This window comes from Delphinapterus leucas, chromosome 1, assembly GCF_059928025.1.
Source record: "Delphinapterus leucas isolate spDelLeu-1000000601 "Yukka" chromosome 1, BTC_Dleu_Yukka2, whole genome shotgun sequence".
NCBI classification, from domain to species: domain Eukaryota; kingdom Metazoa; phylum Chordata; class Mammalia; order Artiodactyla; family Monodontidae; genus Delphinapterus; species Delphinapterus leucas.
The window spans coordinates 42,190,789-42,206,332 of NC_143129.1; the positions used below are offsets into that span (position 1 = coordinate 42,190,789).

General features: G+C 37.1%; 1 protein-coding gene across 4 annotated transcripts in view; it reads left to right on the forward strand.

Annotated features, from left to right (window-relative positions):
• CR2 (complement C3d receptor 2) overlaps window positions 1-15,544 on the forward strand; it is a 34,380-nt gene extending 18,836 nt beyond the window's left edge. For 2 of the 4 annotated variants that reach the window (XM_022593521.2, XM_022593525.2), the window contains 11 exons: window positions 437-841; window positions 1,225-1,401; window positions 1,476-1,563; window positions 1,919-2,001; window positions 2,865-3,257; window positions 4,292-4,477; window positions 5,580-5,768; window positions 7,050-7,073; window positions 7,772-7,847; window positions 11,910-12,015; window positions 14,814-15,544. In XM_022593521.2, coding sequence (XP_022449229.2) covers window positions 437-841; window positions 1,225-1,401; window positions 1,476-1,563; window positions 1,919-2,001; window positions 2,865-3,257; window positions 4,292-4,477; window positions 5,580-5,768; window positions 7,050-7,073; window positions 7,772-7,847; window positions 11,910-12,000 — 1,712 coding nt within the window. In that variant the 3' untranslated portion in view covers window positions 12,001-12,015; window positions 14,814-15,544. The other 2 variants (XM_022593523.2, XM_089908923.1) reach the window with 2 other exon arrangements.

Genomic DNA, 15,544 nt, shown 5'->3' on the forward strand with positions numbered 1-15,544 from the left:
GTACTATACCTCCTTTGCAGATGAGACAATTGCCTGTCAAAAAGTAGATGTTCAATCAACAATAAATATTCTTGGCTAGTCTATCATATCACCGCAGCAAAAAAATGTACCATCTCAAAAAAGTTTAATTCTATCCCCCTGTGCCTTTTATTGACCTGCTGGTTATTAAAAAAAGAATTCTTTTCTTAATTAATAATTTGCTATCAGATTTTACTGCCTTACAATATGATATTGATCTACATCTTCACTTTTAACACATTACAAAAATCTTTCCTATGAAATCTTTTAAACTGAATTTGAGCTTTGATTGCATATCATCACATCTCACCCATATCCTTCAAGAAACCTGATAACAAAAGATTCATACCAACCTCATTTCTCTTCTTTGGTGTTTAATACTGGAACAGAATTGTACAGTAACTTTTCATCTCTCCAGATATCACCTGCCCACCACCCCCTGTTATCTACAATGGAGTACACACAGGGAGTTCCTCAGATGTCCTATATGGTACCACAGTCACTTACACATGTAACCCCGGGCCAGAGAGAGGAGTGAAGTTCAACCTCATTGGGGAGAGCACCATCCGTTGTACAAGCAACGATCAAGAGACGGGCATCTGGAGTGGCCCCGCTCCTCTCTGTAAACTTTCCCTCCCTGCTGTTCAGTGCTCACATGTCCACATTGCAAATGGATACAAGATATCTAGCAAGGAAGCCCCATATTTCTACAATGACAGTGTGATATTCAAGTGTAATAATGGATTTACTTTGAAGGGCAGCAGTCAGGTTCGTTGCAAAGCCAATAACACCTGGGATCCTGAAATACCAGTTTGTGAAAAAGGTAAAAACTCAGTGGAGAGGAAAATGAGGTATTTACTTGTTTATTCTTATTTGTTATCTCCCACCCAAAGCTAGAGTTATGGAAAAAAGCAAGGGGGCATAGATTACTGTCCCATTTCTTCCATTCTGTAACAAAACAGTCTATGTGTGTTGTATATACTCTTTGTGCAAATGCTCCCTTTGATCTGGGATACAGTCAGGGTAGATAACTGAGAGGATCTTTTTTAAGGTTCCAGGTACCTTCAAAAGAGTAGAAAGCATTCAGTAATGAATAAGAGCTTGATGATCTTTGGCTTAAAAGTTTCAAACTGTCTACTGTCAAACGTTGTATACTTAGCGTTCTTGAGTTTTTGTTGGTATTTATGTGGGAAGTTTTTTCTTTAGGCTGTCAGCCACCTTCTGGGCTCCACCATGGTCGGCATACAGGTGGAAATAGGGTCCTCTTTGTCTCTGGGATGACTGTAGACTACACCTGTGATCCTGGCTACTTGCTTGTGGGAAACAGATCCATTCACTGTATGCCTTCAGGAAATTGGAGTCCTTCTGCCCCTCGGTGTGAAGGTACTTTCAGTTCCTGAGTTGTCTTTCTCTTTTATATCAGGCATGTGTAAGTAATTCCAACTTTGCTCCTCTAGAAGCACCATGCCAACCTTTGAAAGAAGGTCTTCAAGAGGTTCCAGTTGGTTCACCTGTGGTACCAGTTAATATGTCCTGCCGAGATGGGTAAGTATGATTCATTCTCAGAAAGGGTGTCCACCTTGCTTTGTGCATTAATTCTAGCCTCAGTTTGTCTTGGTGACTCCCTCTAGAGGTTCCTCGTTGTCACACTAACAGAGATTGTGAGGTTCCAAAGGTCTAAGTAGCATCTCTGACTTTTCAGTCCTTTCTTGACATGGAAATGGCTTTGCTGGGAGTAACTCTAAGTCTAAAGTAGTTTGCTTACTTGAAGGGCCAGGAGTTTTGACTCCTTTCTGCCAAATTTCTTATTTAGAAGTGCTTCTGTATTAGTGGTTTGAGGAGGCTAGGTTTCAGAGATGTGATTTTTAGGAAGAGAAAACGTATTATAATCTCTCCCTAGGTACAAGTTGACTGGACATGCTTATCGGAAATGTCAAGATGATAAGAATAGGGTTTGGTTCCAAAAGATTCTACTTTGTAAAGGTAAGTTAAAAAAAAAAAGTTGTCAGTGGGTTGTAGGGAGTTAAAGAGAACAGGTCACTACAGAACTAATCTATACCTTAACAGTCGATGTGTTCTAGCTCAGTGTACATAAGAAACATGTTTTGGTGTTTGGATGGTACTAGCATTGGGAAACAAAATTGTCAAGTAGGAAATGAGTACAGTTGGCCCTCTGTATCTGCAGGTTTCTTATCCATGGAGTCAGTCGACTGCAGATCAAAAATATTTTTTTAAAAATCCTGAAAGCTTCCAAAAGCTAAACTTGAATTTGCTATGTGCTGGCTACTATTTACCTAGTACTTACATTTTATTTACAACTATTTACACAGCGTTTACATTGTATTAGGTATTATAAGTCATCTAGAGATGATTTAAAGTATATGGGAGGTTGTGCGTAGGTTATATGCAAACACTATGCTATTTTATATAAGGGGCTTGAGCATCTCAGAATTTGGTATTGATGGGGGATTCTGGAACCGATCCCCTGTGGATACCGAGGAATGACTGTATTTGCCATATACCTGCTAATTGCTCAAAATTTTAAAAATAACAAATATAGACTATTTCTCTATTTCATGAGAACATAGCTGTATTTATTCTTTTCTTAATACTTTACTGTATTTTCTGAACTTTTTTTGGAATGAGTATGTGTTATTCATGTAGTCAAAAATTTAATAAAGCTTTTTAAAAGAAAACATCATCTAGCATCTAAAATTTAAATAACTTAATAGCTACGTGCACTACATGCAGTTGCATAGTTTTATTATTTAATTTTATAGTATCTGATTGAAGACTGTCCACCATGGTGTACTAGCTGAAGTAGAATTTCCTAATCTCTTCTGCAGTTATCCACTGTCAACCTCCACCAGTGATTAACAATGGGAGGCACAGGGGTGTAATGGCAGAACACTTTCTGTATGGAAATGAAGTCTCTTATGAATGTGACCAAGGATTCTATCTTCTGGGAGAGAAAAGTATACGGTGCATAAGTGATTCTAAAGGACGTGGATCTTGGCGTGGACCTCCCCCACAGTGCATAAAATCTCCTCCTGTGACTCACTGCCCTAACCCAGAAGTCACACATGGATATAAGCTGAATAAAACTCGTTCTTCATACTCCCACAATGACATAGTACATGTTGCCTGTGATCCCGGCTTCATCATGAATGGGAGTCACTTGATTAGGTGTCATACTGACAACAAATGGGTGCCAGCTGTACCAACTTGTATCAAAAAGGGTAAGATTTTTTCAGGACTAAAATATGGGATGTTGCACAGAATAAAGAAAAAGGGTTTTGAACCTGCACTTGCCATGCCGCCTAAAGAAAAGCAAGTAAAAGCTAAGGCAGTCATATTATTTTACAAAATACCTGCCTTGCCTTATCTTCTCAGCCCATTCTTTTTTTCCCTTTTCTTTCTAAGCTTGTTGAAAAAAGGTACATGAAAGGATAATGGTTAACTTTGAAACTGATGGAGTCTCCCAAGTTTATTATTTTTATTACTTTAGAATGGGGAAAATGCACATACCATTTTGGGCAAATGTTTGGCAGTAATATTGCTTGATAATTTGATATTTAAGGCTGTGATACCAGCCAGAAAGGGATCTTTGAGTATTCTGGAGAATGGAGCTGGCCTTAAAACTCACTGAATTGTCTTGTAATTTTAGTTATTATCGGTAGTTTTATTCCTATCAGTGGCTATCTACAACAGAGGCTGCCAACTGGCGACCAAGAACTGAGTTCAAAACTGTTTTCTTTGGCTAGCACAGTATTATTTTAAATGAAACCCATCTCCACCACCCAAGGCAAACAGTGAACCTGTGATACAGTGAGGGCCCCCTCTGCTTTCCTGCAAGGTACCATTATCTTGAATTGGGCAGTGGCTGCCATTTTTAGAAGGACAGGTGCTCTGTGACTTACCATATCTGGTGGCTTCACTTCCTGGCTCCTGTAGATATTTGAGGGTGTGACACTTGAACTTTTTACCATTTAAAGAGAAAAGAAAAGATTACTATTCTCTGATAGATTACAATTGTGGGCTGTAACCACTGATGTTTCATTATCTTACATTTGACATTTGTCTTCAGATCATATATGATATAGGTAGGAAATGCAAATCTCTGTCCTGTACTGTTTGGTTTGGGCTAAATGAATATTTTTGGATACTGACTAGTTGCCTTGTTGCCTGCCTTCTTTCTGTATCGCTATCACCCATTTGCTGGCTATGCGTTCCTCTGTACTAAATTAAAGATCTTTTTAAATTGGTGTCTAAGCTTTCTTAGGATGTCAACATCCGTTTAAGATCCCCCACGGAAATCATACCGGTGGAGACATAGCTCGATTTTCTCCCGGAATGTCAATCCTGTATAGCTGCAACCAAGGCTACCTGCTTGTAGGAGAGGCAGTCCTTCTTTGCACACATGAGGGAACCTGGAACGGACCTGTCCCTTATTGCAAAGGTGTGTTGTTTATTTGTTTTCTTATTTTTTAAATAAAATTTGTCCCAAATAGATATATTCAGTTAGGTACTTTCAACTTAAAATAGCCAAATAAATGCATTAATTGGATCATTTAATTAAATGCATTTAATTGGATTAATTTAATTGGATTAATAGATGAAGTCATCTAAATACTGCAAAATAAGAAAAGTGGCTGAGGCGCTATCTGAGCTATCACTTATGTAGTCATTTAAATATGGAAAGTTGAAGTCTTTATGTAAATCAAACAACTAAAGTACAGATTGAATTTACACTGTGGTTACAGTTATGATAAGTGTGCATTTGACAAAATACTCATAAAAAGTAAAGTTATCTTTTGAGTATGTTTCCTCTAAGTGGTGATAGGATTATGTGTATATTTTTATAAAAGTTTCAGAATGTCATTTTCATTATCATAAGCAGTGCATATGAAATATGAGTAATGACTTAATACTGAATATTAGTTGAGACTTCTTACCATATGCCAGATACTGTGCACAGCACTTTGCATGCATTATCTCATTTAATCCTCCTGAGAACCATATCAATGATTGGTGCCATTACCCCGGTATTATAGATGAGGTCCCAGTAGAATGGAGAGATTTGTAACTTACACAAAGTCCCACAGCTAGAAAATCCTAGAGTCAGGTTCAAATCCAAAATCTCACACTATTGGCCCCTACACTGAAAAGATGAAAGAAGAAATGAGGAAGCATTTACATGTAAGAAGAATTGGAGAATAAGATTCAAAGTTGATGAAACAAAAATTCAGAAGTCTTAATGTTACCCATTCGGCCCTCATCATTTCTCTAAGAATCCATAAAATTTACTCAACATTATTGGTTTAGAAACTAAAGCACAAAGAAGGAAAGTAATCTAGTATGATTACCTGGACGTTCCTGAGGTAGATGTCTGACACTAAAAGGCTATGCCTAGGACATCATTTTGTGTTGTTTTAGTGAAGTTTTACTAACTGAGAATAAACTAAATTGGTTCCATAAACCTTTCCATTAAGGGCAGTATCTACGTTCTTGGTAAAATGTCAAAATATGACTCAGCTTCAACTAGATTTCTTTAATTTCAGAGGTGAACTGTAGCTTCCCAGATCAAATAAGTGGAATCCAGAGTAGGCTGGAGCCTGGAAAAATGTATCAGTATGGAGCTGTCATCACTTTAGAATGTGAAGATGGATATACCCTAGAAGGCAGTCCCCAGAGCCAGTGTCAGGAAGATCACCGATGGAACCCTCCCCTGGCTGTTTGCAAATCCCCAAGTAAGTGCAAAGGGCTTCACTGCAGCTCCTACTTGTTTCACTGGAAGAAGAGAGTGAGCAGTTTCCCTCAATGTTAGGGACTCCTGGGTTTTAAATTGACATAGGTCTGTGACCAGTGGTATAGTAACAGACGAATTTGAAGTCGGTGGTCTATTGTAGTAAAAGTGAGACTTTCAAGTAAAGAAAGAAAATAAAGAGAGACGAGCACTAACTTAAAAGGTGCAAAACTAACAACCTTATAGAGTTGTCCTTTGGTATACTCAGGGGGATTGGTTCCAGGACCCCCTTGGATACCAAAATCTGCAGATGCTCAAGTCCCTTATATAAAATGGCATAGTACTTGCATATAACCTGTGCATATCCTCCCATATACTTTAAATCATTTCTAGATTACTTATTATACCTAAAACAATGTAAATGGTTGCTGGGCTCACAGGGTGAGTTTTGCTGTTTGGAACTTTATGAAATGTTTTGCTTTTTTGAATATTTTTGACCTGTGGTTGGTTGAATCCACAGATATAGACTGTATTTTGAAAGGAGTTGCTGCTGAGACTTCTGTTATTGCTGAATCTCAATTTATAAGTGCTTAGCAATATGACAGGGGCCTCCAAAAATATGTTAACCAACCTGTTGTAACAGTTAATGTTTGCATTCTGACCTGAGAAATCCCTGATTATAAAGCTGATTTTATTGGTTTTTTTCATGGATGAACTACCCCAACTTAATTAAGGTGGAAAAAAAAATGTAAAGGCCAAGGGAGTTGTTACATAAGCAATGAAGAAAAAGTGGGTAGGGACTTGCCTGGTGGCACAGTGGTTAAGAATCCGCCTGCCAATGCAGGGGACACAGGTTCGAGCCCTGGTCCGGGAAGATCCCACACACCACGGAGCAACTATGCCCGTGTGCCACAACTACTGAAGCCCGCGTGTGCCACAGCTACTGAAGCCCATGCGCCTACAGCCCATGCTCTGCAACAAGAGAAGCCACTGCAATGAGAAGCCCGCACACCACAACAAAGAGTAGTCCCCTCTCGCCGCAGCTAGCGAAAACCTGCACGCAGCAATGAAGACCCAATGCAGCCATAAATAAATAAATAAATACATTTATTAAAAAAAAAAAAAAAAGAAAGAGTGGGTATAATTCAGGGTTCCAATACCTCTTTTTAAGTAGACTTAGAGAGGAGGGGGCTGAGATTAATTTCTGGGACATTACCATGGGACTTTGAGATATGTGGAACCATGCAACTAGACTAATATTTTCATGATTTTGTATTCTCCTTAGGCTCACTTGTTCCTCTTATTTGTGGTAAGTTTTCTTAAATACTTGAAGAAAACTTCTAATGGTGATTTATAAAAATGTATGTAAAATGTGAGGCCCTATATCCTGACTGCTAATTTTTTTTTTCACTTTAACTCATAAGAAGTTATCTTTTTTTTAGTGTTTTAAGGATCTTTTAATGTGCACTTCACATCACAAACTGTCACTTTTGGATAGCATGGAATAAATGACTTGAACAGCTATTCCCAGTTTTTAAATTGAAAGTTAAAGTTTACCAAAAATTTAGTTTAACTCTTGGTCTTTTGCATGATTTTGTTACTACCAAAATAGGCTGGCTTATTCTGCAGTAACAAAATATATTTCACAACTGAGAGTTAAATGTTGCTATGCAAAGTCATGGGATCCTGGTGTCCTGAGCTCCTAATTTCACCCCAGTGACAAGAATATTACTGATAAAACTGAAAAGACCAGAAAAGCTCAACAGAAACTTGACTGGAGCCCTGTGGTCAAATGCTTGGTCCTTTAGATTAAATATGGACTGGATTGAATCCAAAACTTTAGGCCCACATATGATGATCTAGGAATTCAGTATTTATATGGCTGAAGAAGAACAAGTAGAAAAGTCACGTAACATTTTCCCCACCACTAGGAATAGGCCCCACAGTCACTTCAAAACAAGGTAGGTCACATTTTTCTAGCATTTGATACTCTGATTTGTTTTCTAGGTTTTTCGGCAGGGGTAGTCACTCTTTTCTGCTTGGGTGCTATCACCTTACGCATGATATTAAAACACAGAGAACGGTAAGTTCAACGCATGCTTGATCAAAACGCACAAAAGATTTTGACTTCTTGCCTGAAACTAAACACAGAAGGACAAGTTAAATGAAATGAATACTGCAATGGGATAACTGCAATAAGGTATCTTGTGTTAAATAGAAGGCCCTTTCTGTAAGAACTTAAAAGATAACAAACTAATTTTATTTGAATGATGTTTATTCAGATCAGATTATGTTTATTTATACATAATAAAAAATCTGGAAAACAGAAAAAAATCCCAGTCATAACAACTGCAGGTATTTGGTACGTTCCTATACAGGTATGATCATTTTTCTTATATTATTCCTCTTTTTCCTTTTAAAACTGAAATTTTGGCCTGAGATTCTCCTGCCTTAATTTTTTTTTCATTTAGCCTCAGGTACAGATTTTTTTTTAATTAAATCATGTTTTCTTCTTACCTACTTAATTGCATATTTTTCTATTATATGTATCTATATTGTGGAAATTTTAGGTTGCTTCCACATTTATTTTGATAACAAATAAGATATGAGAAACACCTTTAAAGAAAATTTTTCCACATCTCCTTATTTCCTTAGCCTAGATTCCTAGAATTGCTAGGGATAAGTGTATGAACATTTAGATGCTTAGTAAATATAGCCAAATGCCTTTCTAGAAGGTTAGTTCTAACTTGATCATATGTCAAATAATTAACATATCTGGATGTATTGTGTTTCTGGATTCTTTTGTTGTTGTTGTTGTATTGACCTGTCTATTCTATCACAAACTACTTTGTGTTTAAATAGTACAGCTTTCTACTATTATAATATCTGATAAAGCAAGAACCCCGTCATTATAATTTTTTAAGCTTTTCCTGTCTCTTCTGTTTGTTTTTACAGGAGTATTAGATGATTTGTCATTTTCTAAAAACAGATATGTTGTGATTGCATTTAAGTTTATAGATTAACCGTTGAAAACTGGCACATTTTCTGTAATGCTTTCCCATTCAGAAATTTACTAGGCCTTTCTATTTGTTCAAGTAATCTTTTCTCTCACTTGGTTGTTTTCATGACTCCTTAAATATACTACTAGGTTTCTATATTTTGCTATGTTTTATTAACCAGAAATTAGACATACTTTTACATTTTAACTTATTCTTTTTAGAAAACATTTGCATCCATAAAGTAATGTTGCCATAGTGGGTCATGTGATATTTGGTGAGGACACAATCAAATGGACAGTGCTTGGGAATTTTAATCAGAAAAGTTTCCATAGTGGAGGAGATATTTCAGATTCATCTCAAGAGAGTGTAAACAAGGGGAGAAAGGTATTCCAGGTAGAAGGAGCAGTTTGAGCAAAGACCCAGAGGCTTGTCATTCCATCATGTATTATGAGAACTACATAAGCAGTTGACATGACTGGGAAAATAGTATGTGTGATGGTGATTGAAGGTGAAGGTGGCATAGGTTTATGTGGAGGAGTGGCATAAAAGACCCCTCTGACCACATAAACCTTGTGGAAATTACAGAATATTCTGATAGGTGCAAAGGATACATCTTTAGCAAATGATATCATCATGTATCAGCCTGGAAATGTTCCATGTGCTAAGGTTCTTAAGTCTCCATACATGCTAGTGTTAGGGAGGATAATTATGTAAAGTCTTACCAAATCTCAGGTAACTTCCAGTGGGGGATGACCAAGTCATGTCACCCTAAACATGTCACCCACAAACCCCAGCAAAATTACTTTAACATGCCAAGTCACTAGGGTCTATCTAAATGATCTGATTACACTGTTCACAGTTCTATAATGCCTAGGGCAGGCATCAGACATGAAGGGGTTACATTGAAACTATGTAATAGTGGCACCTTTGAACCTGAATAGTTTGCTCTAAGCCTGGGAGGGTCTGAGCACAGTTGGTCTTGCAAGGGTCTACATTGGAGATGTACTTTTGGCAGTAGTGTTTATCAGAGTATGTATCACATAACCCTGGTTTTGTGAATGATTTCAGGAGAAACAGTGCTCTCTGATCAAAAAAGATTGGGAAATACTTCATACTACATTTTTCTCATGGTGATTCACAATGACCATGAGAATATTTAAAGTCCTACAATAGAGACGCTTGTTTAATTTTTTAAAAACGAATCTCTCAAACTAGTTGGACTGCAGAACTTTTTTTTTTTTCTCATATAATGAATGCTTTTAACATCCCATTGAACTAATGTTTAATTTAACAGTCTTGGGGAAATCTGGAAAGATGGTCAAGAGCTAGATCATCAAAAGCCTTGCATGTGATGACAAGGAATTGGTGTTTACCCTGTAGAATCTTAAGCAAAGAAATAATACGTTCAGATTTGCATTTTCAAAAGAAGGGGCGGTACTGGGCTGTCAACCAAAGCAGCAGTGTGGGGCTCAAGAGGATGGAATAGATGTAAGAAATACTTTCACTATGAAGAAGATAGGCTTTCCAGGATTTAGCGAATTGAAGAATGTGCGGAGAAGGGGACACAAAGAATGAGTCAAGCAGATGTCACTGGGTGGACCCAATGGTTCGTCAAAAGAAGAGAGGGACATGTTTGTGGGGAAAGATGATGAGTTCAGTTCTGACCTACTACTTCCAGGCACCCATGACATAGGACTCACGAGAGGGGACTGGACTCAGGTAGATGACATTTAAATCACAGTTGAAGCCTTGGTACTGAACAGAACATAGACGATTAAAATAGGGATGAGAACAGATCTCAGAAGGACAGTAATGCTTAAGAGGAAGGAGGGGAAGGAACAGTCAGAAGTAAGATGAAAGGGGAAAATAGTTTCACAGAATTCAAGATAGAAAAAGGTCTCAAGAAAACAAAACTAGGGATGTCATTTGCATGGCTTTCCTCACAGGAAGTTAGAAGATAATTTTAGCCAAGGGTAATTTAAATAGAAATTTAAGTAAAATAGAAAATGTGGTCTCTATCTCCTTCCTTCCTGCTACTAAGTTTGCTATCAGAGCATTGCATGTGTAGGAAAATTTGCAAAGTTCAGGAATGCCTACAAGCTCAAATAATTCATAATGTGTCAGTCTGATTATTAAGGTTATTAACATGTTTTTATCCAATACTATATGTAAGTGCCTCAGTTGATATGAACCAAACATATATGTTAAACTAAATTCTTAAGCATCACTCACTTGTTTTATTTCCATTTTCTAACTGACTTCAATTTAGTTTCTGATACTTGATGTAGACATTTGATTTGCCTTAAATACTTTTTGTAAGTAAGATGAGTAATGAATCATTTGAAAATTGATGTCTAGTAACAAAATTAAATATTTTTAAAAGTCATCCTAACACGTGAAGAAGAGACTATGTTATTATTTTTCTTGTCTTCTAAGATATTTTAATAAAACCTAAATCTCACATTAACCTAAAAGTTATCATTTTGTAATAATTTTAATGTATATTCCCCTTAAATATGTAAGTTGACCTCTTAAATATGATAGTGAGTGACAGGCTGTAAGTACCCTCAACAGTAATCTTTCTTACCCAATAATTTTGTATTAATTTATCTCAGAGTTCTACATGATAGTACAATCACATTTTATTGTCCTTTGCTAATTTTGGCAAAGAGTTTTAGAAGCACAGCAAAGTACATGTGCTTTCAAAGAATAAAAGTAAAAATGTTTTCAAAATAATTTAAAGCTTTTAGTGCTGCATGACTATGTAAGGATTTTGAATTAAACATCAAATCTAAAAAATTTATTTTTAAGTTACATTGGAAGATTGGTTCCCCAAAGGTAAATTTATGATCATATTATAAAATGAAAGCTTATGACTTTTTTTCAATCTGGGAGTCATAGTTATTAGTCATTAAGAGTCCTGCCTAATATCAACTTCTGTCTTGGATACTTAGCAGCTTAGCAAGTTATTTTCATGGGTCTTTCCAAAAAATGGGGGTTACCTCATAGGATATTTAAGACAATAAAATGAAATCATCCGTGAAAAGTACTTACCTGGTGTTGGGAATTATGGAAAGGAAGCAACTTTTACACCTTTATAGTAATCATAGCCAATGAGTAAATAATTTCTTTTTTCTTCCACTTAGCAATTACTATACAAATACAAGCCGTAAAGAAGACGTTCATTTAGAAACACTGGAAGTATATTCTGTTGATCCATACAACCTAGCAAACTAATCAGAAGACAAACTGGTATCTTATTAATTTATATGTCAAATTTTCCTTCAATTTAAATTTATCACTAAGCATAGTACTAAATATATATGGTTCTGTTGCACGTCTTTACTAATCATGCACAAAAATTGTTAACTTACCTATTTCACATTGCCAACTGTGTCCCTGTTTTTGTTAAAATTTATTCATCTATTCAACAAATATTTAAATAAATAGAAAAATAATTAAGAATAAGATAAATAAGAACATGATAAGTATTGTGGAGAAAAAGAAAGCAGGAAAGGGGATAGATAGGGCAGGGTAGTTGGAAGAGAAGTCCTCACTAAGAAAATGACATTTGAGCAAAGACTAATGTGAAGTAAGGAACTAGCCTTGTAAAGGAAAGAGCATTCCAGGAAGAAAGAACAGTAAGTGCAAAGATCATAATAAGGTGGTGTGTTCCTGCTGCAGTGTGGCCTTGCGTGGACTGACCAAGGGAGAGAGCGGCAGAGACGAAACCAGAGAGGTACAGGAGGAGGGTGAGGATGGTCGACCCTACAGAGTATGCTAGGTCATTGTAATGAGCTTAGTGTTTATTCTGAGATGGGAACTACTGGAGGGTTTTAAGCAGAGAAGCAAATGATCACTTTAACTGCTGTGTTAAGAAGAGAGTGTAGGCAGCCACGGGTGGAAGATGGGGAATCCCTGTGGACCCTATCACAGAACTCCAATAAATTGTGAGTGGCTACCAACAAGCTGGTGAGAAGAGTTCAGATTCTGCATGCATTCCTGAGATAGTGACAGTAGAGTTTGCTGACAGTTTGTATCAGGATATAAGAGAAAAGGAGGAGTCTATGATGCCTGGGTTCTTTGGTCTGAGTAACTGGAAGGACAGAATTTCCATTAATTATGACAACTGAGAATGAAAAGCAACTGAGAATGAAAAGCAAAAGTTACACTTTGGAGATGTTAAGTGTGACATATCTAATAGACATCCACGTACAAGTGCCGAAAAGGTAGCTGGATGTACAGGTCAGCACTTCGGGAATAGGACCAGGCTTGGCATACAAATTTGGGCCTTGTCAGTATATGGATGTACAGAATAATGAAACCGAGTAAGATCAGCAAGGGGGTGAAAGAGGTTAGCAAAGAGGAAAGTGCTGAGCCCTGGATCCTCCAACATTAGGAGTCATGGAGTGGGGAGGAGCCAAAACAGGGGTGAAGAAGCAGCTCTGATACAGGACAGAACCCCAGAGTGTGGTGCTCTAGAGTCATGCAAAGAGAGAACTTTAATGAGGGGGGAGTGATAGACCCTGTCAAATGCTGCTGAGAGATCGGGAAAGATTAGTCGTGAAAACTGACCATTGTGTTTAGCAGCACAAGATTTGCTGGTGAACTTGACAAGTGCAGTTTTGGTGTAGAGGAAAGAGGCAAATTAGAGCTGATTGAAGTGACCTTAAGAGAGAATGAAAGGAGAGAAATAGGAGATATTAACTCTTCCAAGGAGTTTTTCTATAAAGAAGAGCAGATAAGTAGAGTAATGGCAAGAATAAGAAGGAAAGGGAAGTATTTTTAAGAGTGGAGGAATAGCTGTTATTCCTGTAAGCTGAAGAGAATATTTAGCAGGAAGGGGGAAAATGATGGCAGGAAATAAAAGGAAGAATTGCTGGAGCAACATCTGGGTAAGCTAGAAGGAGTGGGATCTAGGACTTAAGCAGAGGAGTAGACCTTAGATAGGAGCATGGCCTTAGTAACAGGAGGGAAGGTAGAATATATGGGTGCAGATGAAGGTAGGTGGGGAGATGTGATGATGAAAGCACATATGGAAGTTCTCTTCTGTTGCTTCTGTTTTCTCTGTGAATAAAAAGAAAAATGATCAGCTGAGAGGGAGATTAGGAAAGGAGATGCTAGACATTTAAGGAGAAATGAGAAGGTATTAAATAGTCACCATGAGAGTTGAAGCCTGAATGATAGGGAGTATAGAAAGGTTGACAGGCAACATGAAGAGTCCCCCTGAGGTTCCCAGGAGAAAAAGGGTGTGAACATTTGACAGTTTGCTAAGCCCAGGCCGTACGCTGAGGCTCTTTCATGCCTTATCTCATTTAGCCCTCACTATAGCTTTAAAAGGTGTGTATTATTCCAAGATAATACCGAGGTGAGCATATAATATCCCAGCTGAGAAAACCAAGGCGAAAAGGCTCTCTTGGCCAAAGACTTGGGGGTCAGTAATTAGCAAAGGTAGAATTCAAGCTCCAATCTGACTTCAAACTGCTTTCTCCTACATAATCTATAAGATATAAAATAAAGATACCACCTCTGCCCTCTTGGAACTTATTTTAGTAACAAAAATAAGACATATACATATCATAGTGTAAGATTAAGTGCTAAAAACAAGATACAGAAAAACTGCTGTGGCAGTTGAGGAAGAAAAGCTTCCTTGTTGCTAGTGAGTCGTAGCCAAAGAGAAGAAGAGAACAGGAGAGACTACCAGAGTGATCTCTAAATCCAAAGCCGTGGGAACCCAAAGTAAAGTTATTACCTAAATGTTTGTTGAATGAATATTTGAATGAGTGAGAATGAAACCATTGCTTCAATTTCTCCCTCATTTATTTTTATTCATATTTATCAGTATAAAATTTAATTATTATTTGCTTTACTTCATGTTATATGAAGAAGGACCACTTAATTGAATGATACCTTCTCATAGGCTTGATGCTCCATTATTTATAGCACTTTTAATTGGTATATATAGAGAGAATGTTAAAGCTCATATTTAAACCTTGAGTTATACCACTGCCTTTCATGCTGTCTCCTAAATAGAAATTCATCTATTTCAGTATGCCTTGTTGCTTGGAACCCAACTGAACATTGGTTGGAGAGAAACCTAATATCAGCAAGTCTGTTGGCATGGTCTCAACATCAGTGAGATTATTTCATAAGTTTTAGCTCCTATATGCACTTAGCCTCAAGCAGAACAAAGAAAATTTGCTTGATGATAAAGATGGAAGCCCAGTTTTACTGCTACGTGCTCTTCAAGGACTTTTTGAAGCCTCACCTGTGACATATTTGGAGCCAGGCTATGGATATAAACAGTTAAATAGCTCTGAAAATTGTCACCTTTTTCAGGAAGGCACTAAAAAGAGCTGTCCTTGTGTCTAGACTCTTCTTTTTATAATCAGCGTACTCACTGTTACCATATACTTTTGGTTGTAGTGTGGTTTAAATTATTTAAGCAAAGTATGAAGCATATCCTGTGGTTATGATGGGCATACATTTTGGGGGAAGTCTGATTTTATTTTAATAGGAGTATCTTTCTCTGATATAGTTAAACGTTTCACTTTTATTTCCTCTTGGTTTGAGTTTTTCTCATCGTATATACGTTGCCTTTGCATAATCACTCAGTAATTCCAATTTGCACAATTTTTGTAAATTATGGGAGTCAAGTTTTAATTCTGAAGTTTAATTCTGAAGTAACTGTAGTTGCTTGTAAAATGTCATTTGATAATGTGTACATTCATCAGTCAAATAAATGTTGTCTTTAAAGAAAAACACTTGCCTTATGTGATTT